This window comes from Micropterus salmoides, unplaced genomic scaffold, assembly GCF_014851395.1.
Source record: "Micropterus salmoides isolate LMB-PRFRI ecotype aquatic unplaced genomic scaffold, ASM1485139v1 Ms_hic_scaffold_2, whole genome shotgun sequence".
NCBI classification, from domain to species: domain Eukaryota; kingdom Metazoa; phylum Chordata; class Actinopteri; order Centrarchiformes; family Centrarchidae; genus Micropterus; species Micropterus salmoides.
In genome coordinates, this window is record NW_024041150.1 from 34,402,818 (window position 1) to 34,423,037 (window position 20,220).

General features: G+C 40.8%; 1 protein-coding gene across 3 annotated transcripts in view; it reads right to left on the bottom strand.

Moving 5' to 3' along the window:
• nhsl2 (NHS-like 2) overlaps nt 1–20,220 on the bottom strand; it is a 164,215-nt gene that overhangs the window by 37,897 nt on the left and 106,098 nt on the right. For all 3 annotated transcript variants that reach the window (XM_038730778.1, XM_038730777.1, XM_038730779.1), the window contains exon 2: nt 12,582–12,824. In XM_038730778.1, coding sequence (XP_038586706.1) covers nt 12,582–12,824 — 243 coding nt within the window. The remainder of the gene's footprint in view (nt 1–12,581; nt 12,825–20,220) is intronic.

The window sequence follows — 20,220 nt, forward strand, 5'->3', positions numbered from 1 at the left end:
AGAGGCTTGCCGTGTTGCTTATATTAGTAGGCTACATTTCGCTGATAATATGTAGTCAAAGTAACACACTTACTTTTACTTCTAATCGAGTACTTTTACATTGTACTGCAACTTTTACACACATTAAGAATCTGGATACTTCTTCCACCACTCAATTCAAAGTTTCTTACTCAGCTGCCTGCAGAATCATCCTGGTAGCGACTGAAACTACATCTGACTCTCCAGTTAAAGTTAAAAGTTTGAAAACACACGCTGTGGTGCTCGGCGCACTGACCTGGAGAAGCTGAGTCCTAAAAGCTGCGGCACTAAAGCGGCAGGACAGGGAGGGTAAACAGTTGTAGATCCATGCTTCAGATAGCAACCATGTTCCGCTGAGTGCAGCTCAGCTACATGACTGCAGGGTAGTGTGGTGGGAAAAAACAAGGGAGGGGGAGGAGGGATGCTATTGGTGTGTGGGGTGTAAAGGTATGCCGGTCAGTCCCACTAATGCACACACACACACACACACACAGCAGTAAAGCACAACCTACCCCACCCCCTTCCCCTTTCCAGATCCAGACAAGCAGGCCAAGCACTCATGCATCACTAACCTGTATATTGTGTGTGTTTGTGTGTAAGTGTGCATGTGTGTCTCCTACATAGGTGTTTTGTGTGCGCATGCTGTGAGTGCACAAAAATGTATGTATGCCTCTGGTGCACACCAAAATGTGTTTACATACAACCACGTTAAATGAAATTTAAAGATAACTTTATGAACTCATGTCTACGTGCTTGAATCTGCATCTTTGTGTGTTTGTGTGTTTGTACAGTGCACCCATTCACCGATAAACCCAACCATCCTTGACAATATGCGCCCCAGTCGTGTCAAATTTGGGTCACCCTTTCTTCTCCCCTCCAGGAAGACGAAGGGGGGAAAGACAGAAATTAACAATACCCCTCTTTCACCGCAGCAAGAACGTTTGTTTGTCTATGTACACTACATGCACGTCTCCAGAGATGCATGTGTGTGTGTGTGTGTGTGCAGCCATATGCATGTCATGTCTTTGTCCTTGTGATTTAACATGCACAATTGATCAATCCATTACAGGGGAAGGGGGCTGGTGTTTGTTAGAAAGCTGATGGTTCTGACCTAGAAGGACAGATTTGGTGGTTAGCGGCCTTGTTTATGTTGGTCATGTCAAACCGCAAGGAGAGTTCTGATGCAATTACCAGGCTCTCTCACTGGGAACAAATGTTAGCTCTGATTCTTGTCAGTTATCAAAGATATCTCTGTGGATGACTTTTTTTATAATAAAGTGCACAGGGTGAAGACAACTCCTTAGGGGGGAGATGACTTTTGTCCTCAAGAATGCTGTCTCGTCTACTTTTACCCCCAGATGCAATTTCACTCCCAATGATTTTTTCCCATGTCAGTCTATATTACCTCTACTGATCTGGCTCTAGTTTGTGTGAAAAGGCCTACGTATATCAGATTTTCTGAATTCATCTTGAGCAAATAATAAGGCATGATGACCCTGACCTGGTTTTCGTGTCCAGCCCTAAAACAAACAGTACATTGAAGTTGCACTGCTGTCCTGGATCCCATAGAAAACAAGCATCCTATGGCATCCAGAATATTGCATTCTGACATTAGCTGTTTTATTTTGATAATCCCAGGTGACTAAATCACTTGGTCCAATTCCAGCGTAAATTCAGTATGCCTGGTTGCCAAACATACGTCAGAAGTATGACTAGCTCCAGGGGCTAAAGCTGGCCCAAGTAAGGGTAAATAGAGCTGATTTTCTGTAACCACAAATCTTTGCCAGACAGTTGGCTCAGAACCATTTCAGCATTGCTGCTCCAGTGTTCAAGTGCGCCATCACTGACCTTGGGTTCAGACTGGAATCACCATTGTGTAAGAAAAACACAAGAGGCTGCATTTGTGTGGGTGTGTTGCTAAAAGTACTGGTAAGGTGATGAAATACAACCCATGAAGTTCGGTTTGAGTAAAAGATCCATGAGTTTGAAGGCTTATTAGATGGCAAAACACAACACAGAGGCTTATAATACTATGAGGCAGGATCTTGTCTGGGAAAGCAATTATTTTATCCTCTGCTGTGATGATAAATGGCAGAACAACCCCACTCACATTATAAAGTAATCCACCTGGAATGATCGGTAAATGCAGTGTGCTGCATTTTTCACTGGACGACCCTGCGTCTTTTTGCCGAAGCCCTCTGTGTCGACATCTTATTTAAAAGAATGAGGGGGCCTGGCTTTGTTTATGCAGTTATAAACTCTGTCCAAACATGGTCTGAAGCACAACCTGAAAAATGTTATAACTTCTAGAAAACCAAAAAGATGAGTTTGAATAGTGTTGTTTAAACTATTCCAAACAATTAGAATGAGTAAATCTTCCATCATTTAAATATAAAGTGTTTCAAACATGCTTAGAATAATGGCATCCTTAACCGTTGGGCACTGTATTTTTGTAAGGACAGGCTGACCCCATGTGTCAAATGTTTCCTTCATTTCATGAGCCTTGAGTTTTCCAACCTCCAAACACATTCAAAGAGGGGACTTTTTAGTCACGAGTCTCCTTATCTTACCTTCAGGCTACTGTCACCTCAGCTCTGTGTTTGATCAGCGACAGGTTCATTTGAGGTTTTGGCAGATTGGCTTAAATTCAAATGTCCCTGGATCATAGCATTTATGTGTGTCACACTTCAGCCTGTATTTGAAAAAAACTTCTCTAAAAGACCCCTAAGGAAAGAAACAAGACAGATGAGTTTGTCTTGCCTGATTCCCAGCAATGTCACTCCAACTAAAAGCTCAACAGAGAGGGAATGGGAAAAAATAGAGGGTCAGTTTGGTGAAAAAAGGCTACATTATGTGGTTCAAAAACAAACAGACTACTAAATTATAAAGGTCAATTTATAAATCCTCTAAAAAGGGCTCTCTTTACTGTCAGAGGTACTGCTCCGGGCTGATTTTCAGTATCAAAACAAGGATTCGTTTGAGCTCTCTGTTCATGAGCCAAATTTGTCAAGAACTGCTAAATGCCTGCTTAAAGAGGTGGTATTGTGCTAATGTTCGGCTTCATGCTATTTAGGGGTTGTACCAGAGCAGGTTTACATGGTTTAATTTTCAAAAAACACCATATTTTTTGTCATACTGCACATTGCTGCAGCTCCTCTTTTCACCCTGTGCTGAAGGCTTCGTTTTAGCTATGGAGTGATACATCTTGCCTCTAAATGATCTTTGTTGGGAGTTGCACATGCGCAGTTCCTAGTTAAGGACTACTAGCCAATCAGAAGCAGAGAAGGGCGGGTCAGCGAAATAGCGAGAGAGAGAAGCCAAAACATACTTGTTTTGTATTTCTCAAGTACAGTCAGTTAGGGACTAAGTATTCCATTAAAATCAATAATAATAATCCAAACCATATGTGTTGCTCGGAATATTCTACATGATGCTCAAATGATATGTATAGTATACAGGAAACGGTTCAACATCTCAATTATTCAACGGTAAATTTATTCGAGATGAAGTCTCTTTTTCAAACTGCTGACATGTTATTTAGGAATTAGAGATAATAAAATAGAAACAACACAGTCTCTTCTGCATTGGCATTCTCCGCTTGATCAATGCTGCACCTGTTCAGTAGTGTGTTGAGCACGGCTACGTAGATAACAGCCAGCACTGACTCAGACCTTCGCTGACACAATAAAAGGGTTACTCTGACATTTTAAAGTTTGGTTGGTTATATCACATCACCTTGCACAATCCGGTGTGATGAAAGGTTGCAGCATTGGCGCTTTAAGTACTGAGGAGAGTGCTGCCGCATAAGATAACGTATGGTAAGATAAAATGAAGCTTACTGGTCCGCATAAAGACAAAATCGGTAATAAATAGTGCAAATAAATTATTAAGTGAATGGTAAAGACTATTGATGGTGCTACTGCTAATGCATGTGCTACAGCTTTATTCTCTCCTTGAGTTTGGTGCAACTCTTATCGAGCTCTACGCACTGATGATACTATTGACCTCCACTGAAAAAATATATTATAGCCTGAGGTGTGACACAACTTTGTTCAGAGAGCGTGTTAAAGTCAGTTTCACTGCATCTACTGAGTCATAAAAACTCACATTAAAACAGTCTGTCCTCGACCTAATGTTCGACACAATACATGGCCTGAAGTATGCGGACACCATAATGTGTGCTTTTGGACTGGGTCAATTTTACATGGTTTGGGCCCTTTAGTGCTACAGCATACAATGTTATTTTAGATACAAGTCCTACAAATTAGATGACAAAATAACAGCACAGAAGTGTTTCCTAATCACATCATTTTGTCTTCGTCTTCCAAAACCGTGAAAAATCACTGTTAAAAAGAACTCGGTTTTATGATGTTTATGATTGGCGGCTGTGGCTCAGGCTGTGGCTCAGAGGTTGCTTGTTAATCGAAAGATTGGCGTTTCAATCCCCGGCTCCTCCAGGCTGAGTCTTGGGCAAGAGACTGAGCCCCAAATTGCTGTGGCTGTTCCACCAGTGTGTGGATGTTAGTTTCTGTTTGAGCACTTAGGGTCAGTATGAATGGTGAATGCAATGTAGTGTAAAAGCGCTTTGAGTGGTTGCAAAGACTAGAAAGGCGCACAAATACAGAGTATTTACATGATGTGACAGCGGTTTGGTTGGGTTTAGCTTAGGTGGTTACTGTAATAATCACATAGGTTCGGTCAGGAGACGATTGTCGTAATGGTTAAAAACAAACGGGATAACTTCAAATGTGTGCACTTACTGAAAAAAATAACAATCAAGGTTCCTTCACTACATGACAATGCTCTCATGCACACAGTCAGGTCCAAATTAAATGGTTTAGGTGTGGGCGAACACGACTAGAAGTGCACAGAGGCTCAACACTTTTTGGATGAATTTGAGCACCGACCGCAAGTCAGGCCGATCCCACTAAAACTCATGGCTGAATGGAAGCAAATAGTCAGGTTTTTTAAAAAGTATTTTTTTTTGTTACATATTACATGCTTACATACAAATCACACCAATACCTACAACAAGCTTCTCTCTTTCAAACATGGCTTTCTGTAATGAATGAAACACATTCTTATCTCAGGCCGTCTGGCTACAGTGTGATCATTCTCATTTTTTCAAAAGGAATCTGATTGGACGGATTAGAGTATCTATGGAATGACAGGCCATATTTATGTCAAGAAACATGGATGCTGTAAAAATCATGTGTACAGGGGTATGAATAACCAAGACATATTACAAATGTGATGATTTCAAGTCTAAAAACTCTGAGATCAATGTGCATGCAAACAATGTCTGCATCACTGTCTGCAGTTTACTAATGGTTTACGCGATTTCTGTATCTCAAAGCTCAAATTGTCTCCTTACTGTTTTTTGGACCCGCGAACATGAAAAGTTGCCTGGTATAGCTTTGAATTAGTGGTAGTCTCTTTTTGCAAGACACTTCAGAGGAAGAACTACGGCAGTGGTGATCAAAAAACCCTCCCATCCTTCATCTTATCCGAAACTCTCCTCTAATCCAACAAACTACTGCTTGTCCAACTATTCTATCCATCTTCTGATCAGCGGACAAGATAAAAATTGATTTTGCCAACATTAAGTCTCCAACCTTGAGAAAGCAAGAAACATGAAGTATTATATCAGTGATATCAGGGAGGTGAGGTGCCTACGCAGAGCCCAAAGGATACTAAAAGACAGCACCCTCTAAGCTACAGCCTGTTCACTCTGCTGCTGTCTGGAAAGACGTCAGAGCAGCTTCTTCTCCCAGGCTGTGAGACATCCTCAGCACTCTACCATGTAAAACAGTTTTATATATGGCTTTTTATTTATCCATCATTTTTTAAAATAATGTTTTTGTGAGTAGCGTAGAGGGTCTACAAACTTAATCTCATTATACAGCCCTGTGTTGTAAAATGATGAATAAATCTACCGTGTAAATGTTTCCACTGAATATACATGACACCCCATTCGTCTTAATTTGTTAACACCATAGACTATTGGCCAACAACTTGTCAACGAGCTCTTCAATCCACTTTTGATCACTCGCCATTGGTAGAAGAGCCTAATCAGCTGATGAACACAGCGCTGCTGGCTTCTGGTTTTCTATCCTGTATGTTTATACATGTGATGTTTGAATACCTATGACAGGACACAAAGGTATGATACTTGTCAATGGTAGCTTTTGTTTCATACTGTTTTCTTTATTCAGCTACAGTGCACAACTTTTTAGAAATGTTGCACATTACCTGAACTTATGTAAATATACAGTATATATAATATGTTGTATAATATGACGATGATTAATATGGAAGACGTCTTGGTATTTTCATGATGTTTGACATACAGCAATGTCTTGCGGGATGGGCCAAAAGTCCATATTTTGAATGTACTGACTGAAAATATATTATCATTATTTCATTATTCAAAAGAAGTAGGTCATTTTAAATATACGTAGACCTGTATCATGTCAAATGATTAAATGACTGTAAGCACAAATTTCCTTATCCCATCTCAGACAATTATGCTTTCCCCGTCACCTTTTTCCCCATCACATTAAACCATAAACAAACATTTAGTCCTGTTTGCTCCAGAGGAACAGTACGTGTTTGTGCCATAAAGTAATTTCCCTCCAAATGTAAGAATTTTGTTGCAGACATCATGGTCTGTTATGTGAACTACAGTAATATCATTTGAATGTGCATGATGCATTTTCTTTATGGACTGAATTCATCTTAATCTCTAATTAGGCTTATCTGGACAGGTTGCCAATCCATCGCAGGGCCACACATAGACAAACAGCCAGTCACACTCATGCCTAAGGACAATTTAGGGTCACCAGTTAACCTAGCCAGCATGTCTTTGTACAGTGGGAGGAAGCTCCGAGAGAACTAACGCAGACACGGGGAGAACATGCAAACTCCACACAGAAAGGCCGGGGCAACCGGGGTTTGAATGTAGGCTATAGGACCTGTAACCTGCCATGACAGCTATTTTTAGTAACTTATTAACTAAATGTTAACATTTTCTTGGCCAATATCAAATGCCACTTCATGTATCAGAACATATTGTTGCCATAAATCATGAAAACAAATTCTTTCAACAGGGTTGACATGCTGTCATTGCAGATGCAGATCTTAAGCTGCCAAATCAAACTAGAATAAAAATCTCTTAATTGGGAAGCAGGCCAAAGCAAGCTGCCAGGAGAGCTTCACATTCACTCTGGCAGATCTGCAACTCCAATGAAGTTCTACAAAAGACCCACTTCAAAGGGAAAATTCATCAGTTTAATGTTGATGGAAGGTAAAAAAACACTCAAAAATAAGAGACGTACTTCTAGAATTCTACTGCAGATAAGAACTGCTGCATCAAATTAATCTTAAACATCTAACTCTTGTTTTTTGTTCATTTATCCACCGTTTAATACAAAGAAGAGCCACAAGATTACAGCCAAATTACTATGTGTTATTTTGTTTCACAGTTACCTACACTAAAGAGAATGTCAGTGAAATATGTCGAGTGTTTAGGTGGTGGTAAAGTATGAATATTTGAGCGTTGCTTAATGGACTGTAGTAAAATGAGTATGTGCAAATAGCCAGTCTGGCTGTAATGGATGACACTAGCTAAACTTCAAACACAAAGTTCACTGTTAATGTAAAAGGATAGTGTGAATATTTTGGTGTTGATTAATGGGATGCAGAAAAGAAAATGTGCACAATGCAATTCTGGCTGGTGTAAATCTTGTCATAAAACACAGTAAATCTGTCTGCAGAGGAGGGGAAACCTTTCATAAATATGCATGGCACTGGGCAGAGTCAGTAACAGGCAAAATGAAATAAGTGAGGTGCAAATCTTCTTATTAGAGTACAATATATCTGCCTTCAGTTGAGTACAATACTGAGCTTTAAATATATAATACATAACTGACAAGGAGTGGCATTTGAATATTTTAGCATAGCAACAAAAAACCTTGACTTCCTTGATCTGTTGGATCGCAGACAGTTAATGGGGGCAGATATAATGACGTTTTTGCTATGTTTTAAAAAGGATGTGCCAATGCCTACTATGAACTGGAAGAAAAACATTCAACTCAGTGCACAGTAAAGAACATCGCTATGCTTACTAAATGCAAGTTGTTCACATCATTTTACTGTGATTTATTTGTCAGAATTAAATAACCTTCTCTTGATAGAATGACAATTAATGGTGGGAAAAGGTAATATCCATACTTTACTGTAACCTGCTTAGCAACAGCGAATATATTGAATAATGATGTAAATACATCAAAATGGGTATAATGCTGATCATAATTAAGTTTATAGGTATTTTACTTGGACTTCAGATTATGTGTAACCAGTAATTTTGTTTTTTGGTACTTGCTAACAGGCTAACCAAGGCTAATGGTGAGCTGTCCTCTTACCCCAAATCTAATTGGGATTGTAATCATGCTGGTGTCTAACAACTGAAATACAACAATGTGTATGTGATGATTCGTTTGGGACAAAATACATTAGCACACACAACAGCAGATGCAACAGAAATCTGAAGTCTTAATAGAGTTGGATCAAGAAAATATTCCTGCTAAGAGGAGGCAATGTCAAAAGTAACTATCCTGTCCAAAAGTTTGTTTCCAAGAGCAGTATAGAACATAGCATGGCACTGCAGAAAATGTGATTACCATAATAAATGTATTTTGTGCAACATGAAAGCTGCAACTTGCAACATGAGATATATTGTGCGAATGAGCCATGCATGCGTTTGCATGAACCATGTGGGGCAAATGTACCTAAAAATTGGTGAAGGACAATCATTTGTGAACCTTGAAGATGCCACCATTTTTGTAATCTGCGTGTTTGCTCACAAATCACTTTTGTGAAACAGGCCCCGGAGTTCAGACAGCCACAAATTTTAATATTCATAAGAAGCAGACCAGAAAAATGACTATTTGTCTGGTGTCTATCCAAGGGCAAAACCCACTGTAAGGACGTTTCATCAGTTGTTTGTTGAAAAGCCTAAATACAACATATGTTTACGTTAACCTGACAAGGACCTTTAGCGACCATGTGAAGTGGGATTCCTGTCTGTCAGGAGCAAAGGCGGAAATAGCGCGATGTTGTTTTAGAGCCACAGAGTTCTAAACCCAAAACATGATCTTTCCCTAACCTCATCCAGGTAGTTATTCTTTCGGCCGCGAGGATGAAGGTTCCCTAACCATTATGAGGTTGCTGTTTTTAACCCAAATTATGATCTTTTTCTACCAATCAATACTTACTTAATCATAGCAGTGGCAGATCAGGAATAGACCATGTGAAAAGTTTTTGGATAGTCATCCTGTCAATCAGAAAACACTAACTGGTGTGATTTATAAAGGCGATGAGGTGCAACATATTAGTTTGGAGGACTTGTTGAATTTAAGTGGTCAAAATCAGAATGGGACTAACTATAAAGGAAGGCTGACATATTAAATCAAATTCGCTCATTGAAGTAAATTTGCACTCATGAGGAATCCAATCAGGAATGAAACGGTCGCAACACAGTCCATCATATGAAGCGCCTGTATGCTAATCCTTCTATGGCGGGGTGTTGATGGTGAGAGGGAACACTGGCCGGATTTCACTGCTGTTCACTTAGTGACATAAATCTCACACAAATCTCGTTGGGGTATAGGGGGCCTGAATCTCTGTCGAAAACGCAGCAGATCCGTCTAACACCGGAGGACAACAGCCAGCTTCATAAATATGGAGGGCAGAGTGTTGAGGAGCGGGAAAGAGTATGAATATTTTACCGAGCTGGGGCCAGTGGGAGACTGACGGTGAGGCTGGCCACAGAGAGAGTACAGCTGGTTGCTTCAGTGTTATATAACACACACACAAACAGATGGACACACACATCACAAATGGACTCTGGTATACAAACTGAAAACATACACAGGGGGGCACACACATGGTTATACTGTTCATGACAGCAGGAAGCACACACACACACACACAGGCAGCAATGAACACATAAACACCAAGTGACATAAATTAACACAGACGACAGAAAAGATGAATGGCCACACACACATGCTCACTGGTCTCTTTCTCACACACATGCACACGCTCGTTGCTGTCGTCCACCCACGACTGCATTCATCCATCTTATTTTTATCATACGCAAGATGCCAGCTCGTCTGAGACAATAACGTGCTTAATACACACATAAACACTCTCACACGTGCAGTATAAAGATGTGGAAGTGGAGAAAAAAAAGGGAGAAGAGATGGAGAAAGATGTAGCAGGCGACATACTGTACTGTATAAGCTGTAGCTACACATTGTATATACACAGAGAAGAAGTAAAACAGGTATCCATAACGCTCTATTTTAGGATTTTGTTTTGTACTGTTTTAAGGATGAGTTCGGTTCGATACTATATTTTATTATTGTCAACAGATCCCCTGAAAAAACGAAAACCAATGATGAATTGATCCCGCTAGTAGCTTGTGAAGCCAAAGCCTGGCACGGCATTCATTCTCTAATTCGCATTCATTCTTCTGTGCCATAGACCTCTTTTATCTAAAGACTATTAAAAACACATAAATGCAGGCGATTATTTCTTTCCCCCAAGGTTGTGGATGATTCACAATTTTAATCAACTACTTTCTGAAACCAAAACGTGACTGACCACTTCTAATGCTACCGTGCATATTGTCACAAAGAGCCATAAAAAGCAGAGTACAGACGATTAGTGCAGACAGCACAGAACCTGAAAGTCTGCTCACTAACTCACCTGCTCCAACTGACAGGACATCAGCCTGATATCTACAGACAGCTGGCTATCTACCCAGCTGAGAGGCAGGAGCAGACTGAAGAAGTACGTAGGTAGAATCTGCACACTGTCAATTCACCTCTCAAGATATTATCTTGTCAACAAATACGGTGAGCACAAATAAGGTGAAGTGTTACCGCTAGATTCCCAATAAGTAAGTCAGAGCCTTCTGGCATGTGATGTGAATAGTTATACTATCAGCCACAGTGTGTACAACTATCACGACCAGAGGCAGCTAATGTAGCCAGATATCATCTAAACAACTGTCCGACATTGTAATAACTCAATAAATCAACGCTGTATACGTTGTGCAAAAAACAAAAATTGATTTAATTGAGACCCATTCAGAAGCCTCATTATCAAATCCTATGTGCACTGTCCCAATACTATCAATAGTATCTACAGCATCAATTGTGTATTAATCCACAGATTAAAGTAGACAAATAAAAAAAAATTTACTGTTTACCCATCCATCCATCCATCCATGCATCCATCCATCCATCGTCAACCGCTTATCCTGCGTACAGGGTCACAGGGGGCTGGAGCCAATCCCAGCTGACATCAGGCGAAAGCCGGGCTACACCCTGGACAGGTCGCCAGTCCATTGCAGGGCTGTTTGATTAATGTTTATAAAAAACTACAATGGCCAGAAGTTTTGGCCAATTACTGAAACTATAAAGACCTGTCTTTAAAGATTTTCATTATCAGCGGGAGACGATGGGCTTGGGGCTGAGTGCCACAGGTTAGGGAAGTATTAAGAGATAGACGAACACTTTGTTGAATTTAATTGTTTCATGGAATTTTTCAACAGTAAGAAAAATTAATCCAGCATCCTCCTTTAAAGTTGAAGATAATCAGCATAATCTAAACACACAATGTGTTAAGACATTCATTTGTTAATTCATTCACCTTAGGTGTTTGTTAAAACTTGTCGTGCCATTCATGGTTCATTCAACTAAAAACCCACAGTGATCGTTTTAATGGAAGAGCTGGGCAAAGGGCGAGACAGCATGAGTCACACTGACAGAAAGAGAGAAAGACAACTAGCAGAGAGCAAAAGCAAGAGAGACAGTGTTACCTGAGAACAAATGGAAACCCTAGTTCCCTTGAGTGCTAATTTGCATAAACACACACACACACAACAAACAAGAGGTTGATATTAAAATGAGAATGACGGCGTTCCACCTTAAAAAACAAAAACAAGGCAGAGTTACAACCACTGACTACTAAGTAAAATGTAAACAGATGTCTTTGAATGCCTCTTTCTACACACAAACATTGCAGACATATAACCCTCAGTCGACACACACACACAATCACATATATCAACAGTGTTCATCCTGTCCAATACACAAAATCCCAAATTCTACCTTAAATAACAACGCTGCAAGGTGAATCCAATACACACCATCAACAGTGTCCCCATGAGCTTACATGCACACACACCCTTCAGTACAATATAAACACCAGGTAGCAAGGGAAATTAAAACGCACACTGCATTTCTGCATGCTAACACACACACACACACACATTAACCTTTAAGGCGTCCAACACACACCCATATCAACGCAGTCCAGCGCCACACACGCATGTAAACACTTTCCCACCCGCCTCCGCTTCTGCCTCCACACCTTTCCCACCCACTCAAACACAGCACCCACACACACACACACACACACACACAACACACACACACACTGCTTCCATCCATTCAGTGCTCCCCTCTCTCTTCCTCTCCATCCATCCTTACCTTGCAGCAGGCTCTGGAGGTTGAGCTGCGCCTGCTGGTGCAGCTCCTCGACACACTCCGGCCTGCTCCACGAGCCGAACACGTTCACGCTCTGTTGCCATGGAGACCTGAAGTGGGCCGCGCCGCTGCTGCTGCTGCTACCTCCACCTCCGCCGGCGCTGCTGCTATGGTTGCCGTCGTTGTGGCTGCTGATGCTGCTGCTGCCGCCGCGCCTGCCGCTCTCCGCCTCTAGACCGCTGGTGGCTGGAGGGAGAGGGAGGAAAGAGAGAGAGAAGATGGAGGGAAAATGTTGAGGAAGTGATGGACGGAGGGAGGAGAGAGGGGAGGGTATGAGAGGGATGGAAATAAGATTATTGAGAGCGAGTTGGGAAAAAAAGAAGGAGAAAAATAGAGGAGAGAAAGGGAAGAAGAAGGACATGAGAGGCAAGGAGGGAAGGAAGAAAAGGGGCAACAAGGTGGATGGCGAGAGAGGGGATGAAAGAGAGAAAGGAGGGAAGAACGTAAAAAGGTGGAGAGAAAGGAGGAGGGGAGGGGGACAAAAGAGAAGAATGATTAGGGGAGTGAGTTAAGAAATTAGATGTGGAAGATTTGGGGGAAATGGAAAAAAGAGAGGGATAGAGAAGGTGAAAAGAAGGGATGGGAGAGGAGGAAGAGAGAGAAAAAAATCACACGTAAATAAAAATGTATGAATTTGCATAACTAATACCCAGAGACGTAGATTACATAATGCAGTGTGTTGTCAGGGAGAACAAGGACTGAGGAAGGAAGGAGGGAGGGAAGGAGGGAGGGTGAAAAAAAGAAACAGGGATTAGAGAGAAAATGAGGGAGGGATGGACTGGGAGAGAGGTAGAGAACAGATTTGGAGGGGAATCAGAGAGAGGGAGCACTTAATTAGGAGGGGAAAAGAGTGGGAGGAAGATAGAGGGAAAGTCATGGGAGGAGATAGAGGGAGGGAGGTAGGGAGAGAAGGAGGGATTAGGGCAGGGAGGTATGACAGGAGAAAAAAGAGACAAATTGTGATTGTGGCAGTAGGGAGAGAAAGAAGAACAAGAGAAGGAGGAGGAGGGAAAGGGCGATGACATTTAAAGGGAGGAGAACAGAGGAATGAAGGCAGAAAGGAGGGAGTTTGTGTGATTTAAAAAAAAGGGGGGGGGAGGATTAAGAAAAAGGGAAGGAAATGTTGGCCCCTGTCACTATCAAACCTCCAACACAAACAGACAATCAAAACAAATCATCCCGAGCGATCGCAAATGGCCATTCAACGTCGACATGAATGAGGCGCTGCCTTGAATCAGCGGTGATGAAATAATTTGACACTTCCAGCAGCTGATAAAACATGACTAACAAACACAGGAAATCCCAAATGTGACAGCGGTCGCTGTCCAACTGAGCTGTCAGGCGTTTTGAAAGAAACGCACAAACTTTCTGAGCGAGAACACAAGACACTTAAATCATTCACATTATTAGTTCTGACGGTCACGTGGCCATGCAGTGTCAAGTGGGAGGTAGTGGAGTAAGTCAAGGTAACCAGCATTGCTTCTTGTGTGTCAGTTTATTCCCACTCACCAAGCTTACATTGATAATTAACAATCCCGCAAATTCACTAATTTAATATTGAAACTGAGCATCTTGTGTTCACCTAGCTGAACAGATTTAACAAAAAACTATAAATAGGACAACATTAGCTTCTATTTATTTACATGCCAAAAGCAGGAGTCTGTCATCAAAATCTACTTTAGGAGGCATCTTTCAGTTTTTGTGCACCATATTCTATATGTGGAACAAACTCCCAGAACTCCCTGTCACTTCTTTTAAATCAAAGCTGAAGATTTTTCTGTTTGCCGCTGCCTTTTTTATTAAATCAAATTTCAGGCTTTTGATTAATATCTTACACTGCATGGTAACTTTCACTCTCTACTGTTTTATCAAAAGCATCAAAATGTTTTTTTCATTGCCGGTGAAACAGTATGTTTCACTTAAATGTCACATCCCAAAAAAAAACAAAAACAAAACCAAGATTCTAATGTGCACGTAATTGTACTCACTAACAACTTCCAACTGCTTTGTACGTCAAACACACATGACTGTACAAGTAAAATTTAAACGAGTAAACCTGACTAAATTATCCATCTCTAGATATCATTCAAACGTGGTGTAAACCAGACATCATTACTTACTTACACCTCACTGTCTTTATATGATGGTATAATGAACCTTGTTATCTCTCAGGCTTCAGTTTATTTCATGTTTTTCTCCAGTGTAACATTAAAAGATCTTCCAAAGCACTTCGCAGATCACCGGTGACAAAGGCAGGATGATCTCCCCTTCGGCTAGGATTGATTTTCCTGTAACAGAAATGTCAATTCCTGCTACAGGAAATACAGTATTTGTCCATCTCAGAGTGTTCCTAAGACACTGACGCACCAACTACTGCTCAATAAACTGCTTTGGTTCCTCAGCTAAATACCAAAAACTCTAAATATACGGACTCCGACATGTGTGGGGGAAGTATCTCTGAGGGGAATGCATAGAAACTACTGAAAGAAACTACTGAAAAAAAAGTTTCAATTTTAAGAACACTCAGTTCCCAGCAGACGGACGTGCAGACAGTTACTCTGCAGTGGATCCGCCGGCACTATCACGTCTTGTTCGCTCTGAAGCAGCCGTCTCCTCTCACAAAACCCGCCGTACTGTATGGAATCACAATTTCACCCTCCCAGCTACCGGCTTCATCTTCCTAAGCTGCTTTCACAGAATCGGCTCCCACCAGAGAGAGCCACTGTTTATGATACAGAAGTGCACGTCAGTTAGCATCAGCCGCAGAGAAGAGATAAAAGGCAATCATGCATGATTTATAACGTACTGTAGAATAGACATATATTGTCACCATGGAGCCTATGCTATTTTACTTTTTTCTCTCCATTTGGAGCCTTAAATACACAATTTTGAGTAAGTCTACAGCACCTTCTGTTGCATTGTTTCTTTCTTAAGCTAATCTGAGTTTACTGGATGTACGTATTGTGTTGTGGGTCTGGCTGCAAACTAAATCTCCCATTAGAGACCTTGAGTTTGAAGTGGAGGCTCAACCAGCAGATTATACTTGTGTTTTTCCACATTTTTCAGTCTACAGTATTTCAAGCAGGAAAACAAACTTTTGCACCTGCAGTAATGTATTTGTTGTTGTGACCATTTCTTTAAATCCTACATTCAAAACAACTTATATAAATAACATATGTTCAAAATAAATTTTCAGCTGTTTTCAGCATTTGAATATCTACTGATATTTATTAATAAGACATATTTTGGTACAACATTTAAGCAAACTGTGGTACTTTGATGTTTGCAGTTTGTGGCACGATCTGCGCTGTATAAGTGTGCAAACCAGGATGCTTAATTGCAACTGTAAGGTAGCCACATCAATTACTTTTAGGTTTCTTCATAACTTGAGCATGTTAAGTAACTCTTTGTGATGGTGTAATGAAAGCAGGTAAATACCATACAGACGAGAGATTCAGTGCAAATCCTTACATTGTGTTAGCAGACTACTGGGTCAAATAGATGGGGAAAATGAGAAATACCACCAATGAGAAAAACCTCCAAGCATGTAGAGATATTTTGTCCCATATCTTAAAATGTGACTAAGTTGAGCGCTCACTGGGAACATCTTTTCAAAACGCTGGCTTCCTTTTGTCATTGTATACAATAAAAAAGGCAGCACTCTTAAGATCGCTCAGAGCGGCGTAAGTACCTAAACCGGGAACTGAAAAAATAAGATGTTCCAGCCTTAGTAAAAGCAAAGCACTTCAGGTTTTCTACAGCTACATAAAAATCGTGAAGCAGATGATGTGTTCAGGTATACAGTACAGTAAGGCTTTATTCAAAACTGCCTACTAATTTGGCCTAAATGCAGAAGTATGCAGTATGCAGAAGGCAAACAAAAGGATGTGAGGATGTTGTACTGATGCTGACTTTTGTCATCTTATTTTAATCAGGCAGTCTCTACAACTGGTGCAGCATCCCTGTGTCAGTGGTAGGCAAGGAGGAATACAACGGATTTGTCCCAAAAATATAACATTAGATTTAAGTTATGTATTTTGTTGTGTTTTCTTACTGACAGCTCGCTAAGGTTAACGCTGCTGTCTTAGAGATTTCCAACATTAATAAGGGTTATGTTTTTGTTATGGGTAGTAGGACAAATTTTGGTAGCTATAGGTCAAACGTTACATTTGTTACAGATCAGCTGTAGCCTTGTTCCCCTTAAACAAGATTAAATGAAATGTTAAAAAAATGTTGTAAAGTGGTACTTATATTTACTGCAATACCTACGATTTATTCTGCATAGGCTACCGCGGTCGGCGGTATGTAGTGGGTAGTTCCGAATACAGCCTATAGCCGCGTTTCCACCTAAGGAACTATATCCTGAAACTAGGAATCTTTGGAGGAACTCCACCGCAGGGACCAGGGTCTAAATGTAGTTGTAGGAGCTTTATTTTACCCCCCAAAAAGTCCCTACTCAGAGGGTTGTACTTTCCGAAAGTACCGGTACTTTCAGTGGGTGGGGCTTGCCTTGCAGTGAATTTCTGGAACACAGACGTGAGTCCTGCAGCTGAACTGCAGCTCTTGTCTGCTGAAATGTTTTAATAACCTTCCAAACTGTCGCAATTTTATTCTTGTGTTGGTTTCTCTGTGCTGGAGTCATTTTATGAACTTGATGGTTTTGTCCAGTTTGTTATTAAATTTTTAGTTTTTCATTATATTCCAATCAAATCTGATATTCGTTTACAAATTTTGCTCATGGTTAGTGGTTAATAAAGAGTGATTGTTTTCATTATAAAGCAGTTCCAAACACATACGTAAACTAAAAGGGTTGTAAAGATATATCTTAAACATTAGCCGTGCCTGTGCCCCACCATGGACTGGACACATAACTACTCTGGCTTTGCAGTTGCTGAATCAAATACAGTTTTTTTAAGATGCGGGACTTCAAAAAGTTAAATATATTATCTTGTGTGGGTGAGTGTGCTTCTGTGTGAGTAAGTCACACAAGCCTCAGGAGTTTTTGAAAATGTGGCACAAATTACTGTAAATACACCATCTAGAAAAAGAGAGACAGAGACAGAGATAGGGAGGAAGGGGGAGGGAGTATTAACTACCTTAGTGGCTGTCATACCTTTGAGACATCCCTGTTTCTGTGACTGTGTGCTTAGGATTTTTCACTGTTCTCACTGCACATCAGTACAACAGCTATCTAACAAGATTTTTCACAGGAAGCCTCACAGGATTCAGGCTGAAATCTGATACACACCACCACTGCTGCAGTGCAATGGCATTAGAAACCAAAGGGTAGCTCCAAAAAACTGTACATCAGGAAGACCATAGATTAAGCTTATACGCTTTCCAGAAATGTCCATGTTGTTTCCACATTATCACTTAAAGCTCATGAACACATCAAAGTGGTAAGAATGACTTCCCAACTCGGGAAATGGCACCACTAGAGGAGCACGTGAATGCAGCATAAATGACAGAACTGTGAACTTCTCTTCCTCAGTAAGTTCCTCTTCGTCAGCCATGACAGCTAAGACATAAGAAGAAGTCAACCTGTCACTTGACACAAAATCATGAAAGAAGACAACCTGTCAAAGTTGAAAAGAAGAGAAAATTCAGTGCACTGGCCATGATGTGCCAATCAGGGAGAAGGTCCTGAAGAAATACACTCCTTTTGAGGGGTGTTTATGTTAGAAAAAAGGACAGTAGAAGCTGACTCACAGTCTAAGCAGTATTTGCAGAACCTAAAAAGTCAGACAATTAAGCTAGCGACTTACAGTCTCAGAGGTATTGACAGAAGCAAAAATGTTAGCAAAAAAACAGATAGTGACTCACATGCAGTGCCTCAATATGCATTCTTTCATACTTACGCTTGATATTTTGAGTGACAATTATTACCTGGATGGTGTACTCGTAACAGTCAAAAAGTTGAGTGAGGAACGCTGGACACTTCTCACTCTGAATGGTTGCATTTTGGCTACGTAGTGGAAGGGTAGCAGTAATTTGGCAGTAATGCTCTGTCCGTCTCACAGTCTAAGCAATAGGCTAGTGACCAATGCTAAAAAGTTAGCTACCTTAGCTAGCAAATCAAAGTCTGAGCAGTATTGAGAGTAACTAAAAAGTTAACTAACTTAGCTGACTTAATTTTCTGACCTCAACATGCTTTCAAACCTGGGAGCGGATGGCACAGACTGTTTTGACGGATACAAGAGACAGAGGAGTCTTCGGGGGGGCTTGTTTCCTTTGAGGTTCTCAATTAATTCTTGATTAAAACTTGAGCAGCAGCGAAGCACAGCCACCCATTTATACAGAGCACAGAGCCTCCGCCACTCTTTTTCCTTCCTCCCTTATGTAACCATGGTGGCATGAAAAAGAAAGAAGATGGAGGAGAGACACAAGCCTCTGGGTATCACTGTACAAATTTAAGGGGGTGGGGGGGGGCGGTCTTTTTAGAGTAAAAGAGAAAAGGTGGTTCTACAGAGAAATGCATTGCAGTGGATTGTTAGTGTTCAGAGCATGAATGCCAAGTTCAAGATCACTGGTTCAATTCCAATGAAGCCAACATGCTTGTTCACCATCATGTCATGTCAAATTTCTGTTGAGCATAATAGCGACAATTTTAAGTCATCAGTGAATCCTGGTTTGGAGAAAGTCAGAAATATCCCAGTTTACATTAGAGTCAAAAATACCAAAGGAGTTGCAAATTTGTGTTTTCAAAGTGTGTTTTAAATTACTATGAAGGACTTAAAATCAACCTTCTTCATTGGCTTTTAAGCCAAATCAGTAAATATCAAAAACAATGATTCTTAGGTACATGCGCCATATTCATCTCTTACCAAAAGTAAAATTGTCAGCCTGGGTGTAGTTACTCGTTAACAATACAGCAAAGGAATAAATGTCTCTGTGGAATGAAAATGAAGAATAATAATTTGGGCACGATAAGTAAGTCTGAGTGCTTAAATGGTGACAGTTTAGCAATATTTGTTCAGACAGCAAAACAACATGTTGAGTACAAGATGGACAGACTTTTGACAGGGAAAAGCAAAGCAGGTGATGCTCATCAAGCAAACACTTCACATCCAAAATACGAAGAAGCCTATCTTGCGCTCAAGTTCACTACCAGTGTAGAGCCTCATGTTTGTGTCTAAAACTCAGGCAGTTTGGGCAACGTTTTGTGATTTGCACGGCAGAAGAAAAACCACCGACAGATGGAGTCCCCATTCTTAATTCCGCCTACAAAGGTCTGATTGAGATGTGGGCAGCGAGTCAGAGGTCTGGAACCAAGACGGAACCTAATGAGAAACGTGTGTGAAATGCAGTAAATGTTCTTGATGATATTATTGGAATCAAATTCAAGACGGGAAAAAAAAGTTTTGGAAAAACTGACTTTGAGGAATGGTTTTAATATCTTCAAAGCATCATAACATGCATGGTTTGGAGCTGAGTGGGACCTACAAAGTCAGTCACAAAATTTATCCTGGTGATGAGGGAGCGCACCCATTGACCTCCCCGCTCTCAATACACCCTGACAGAAAGGAAGAGAGACTGAGGAAAACAAGAGAGGTGAGAGAGGATAGAAACGCCCGGCGATACT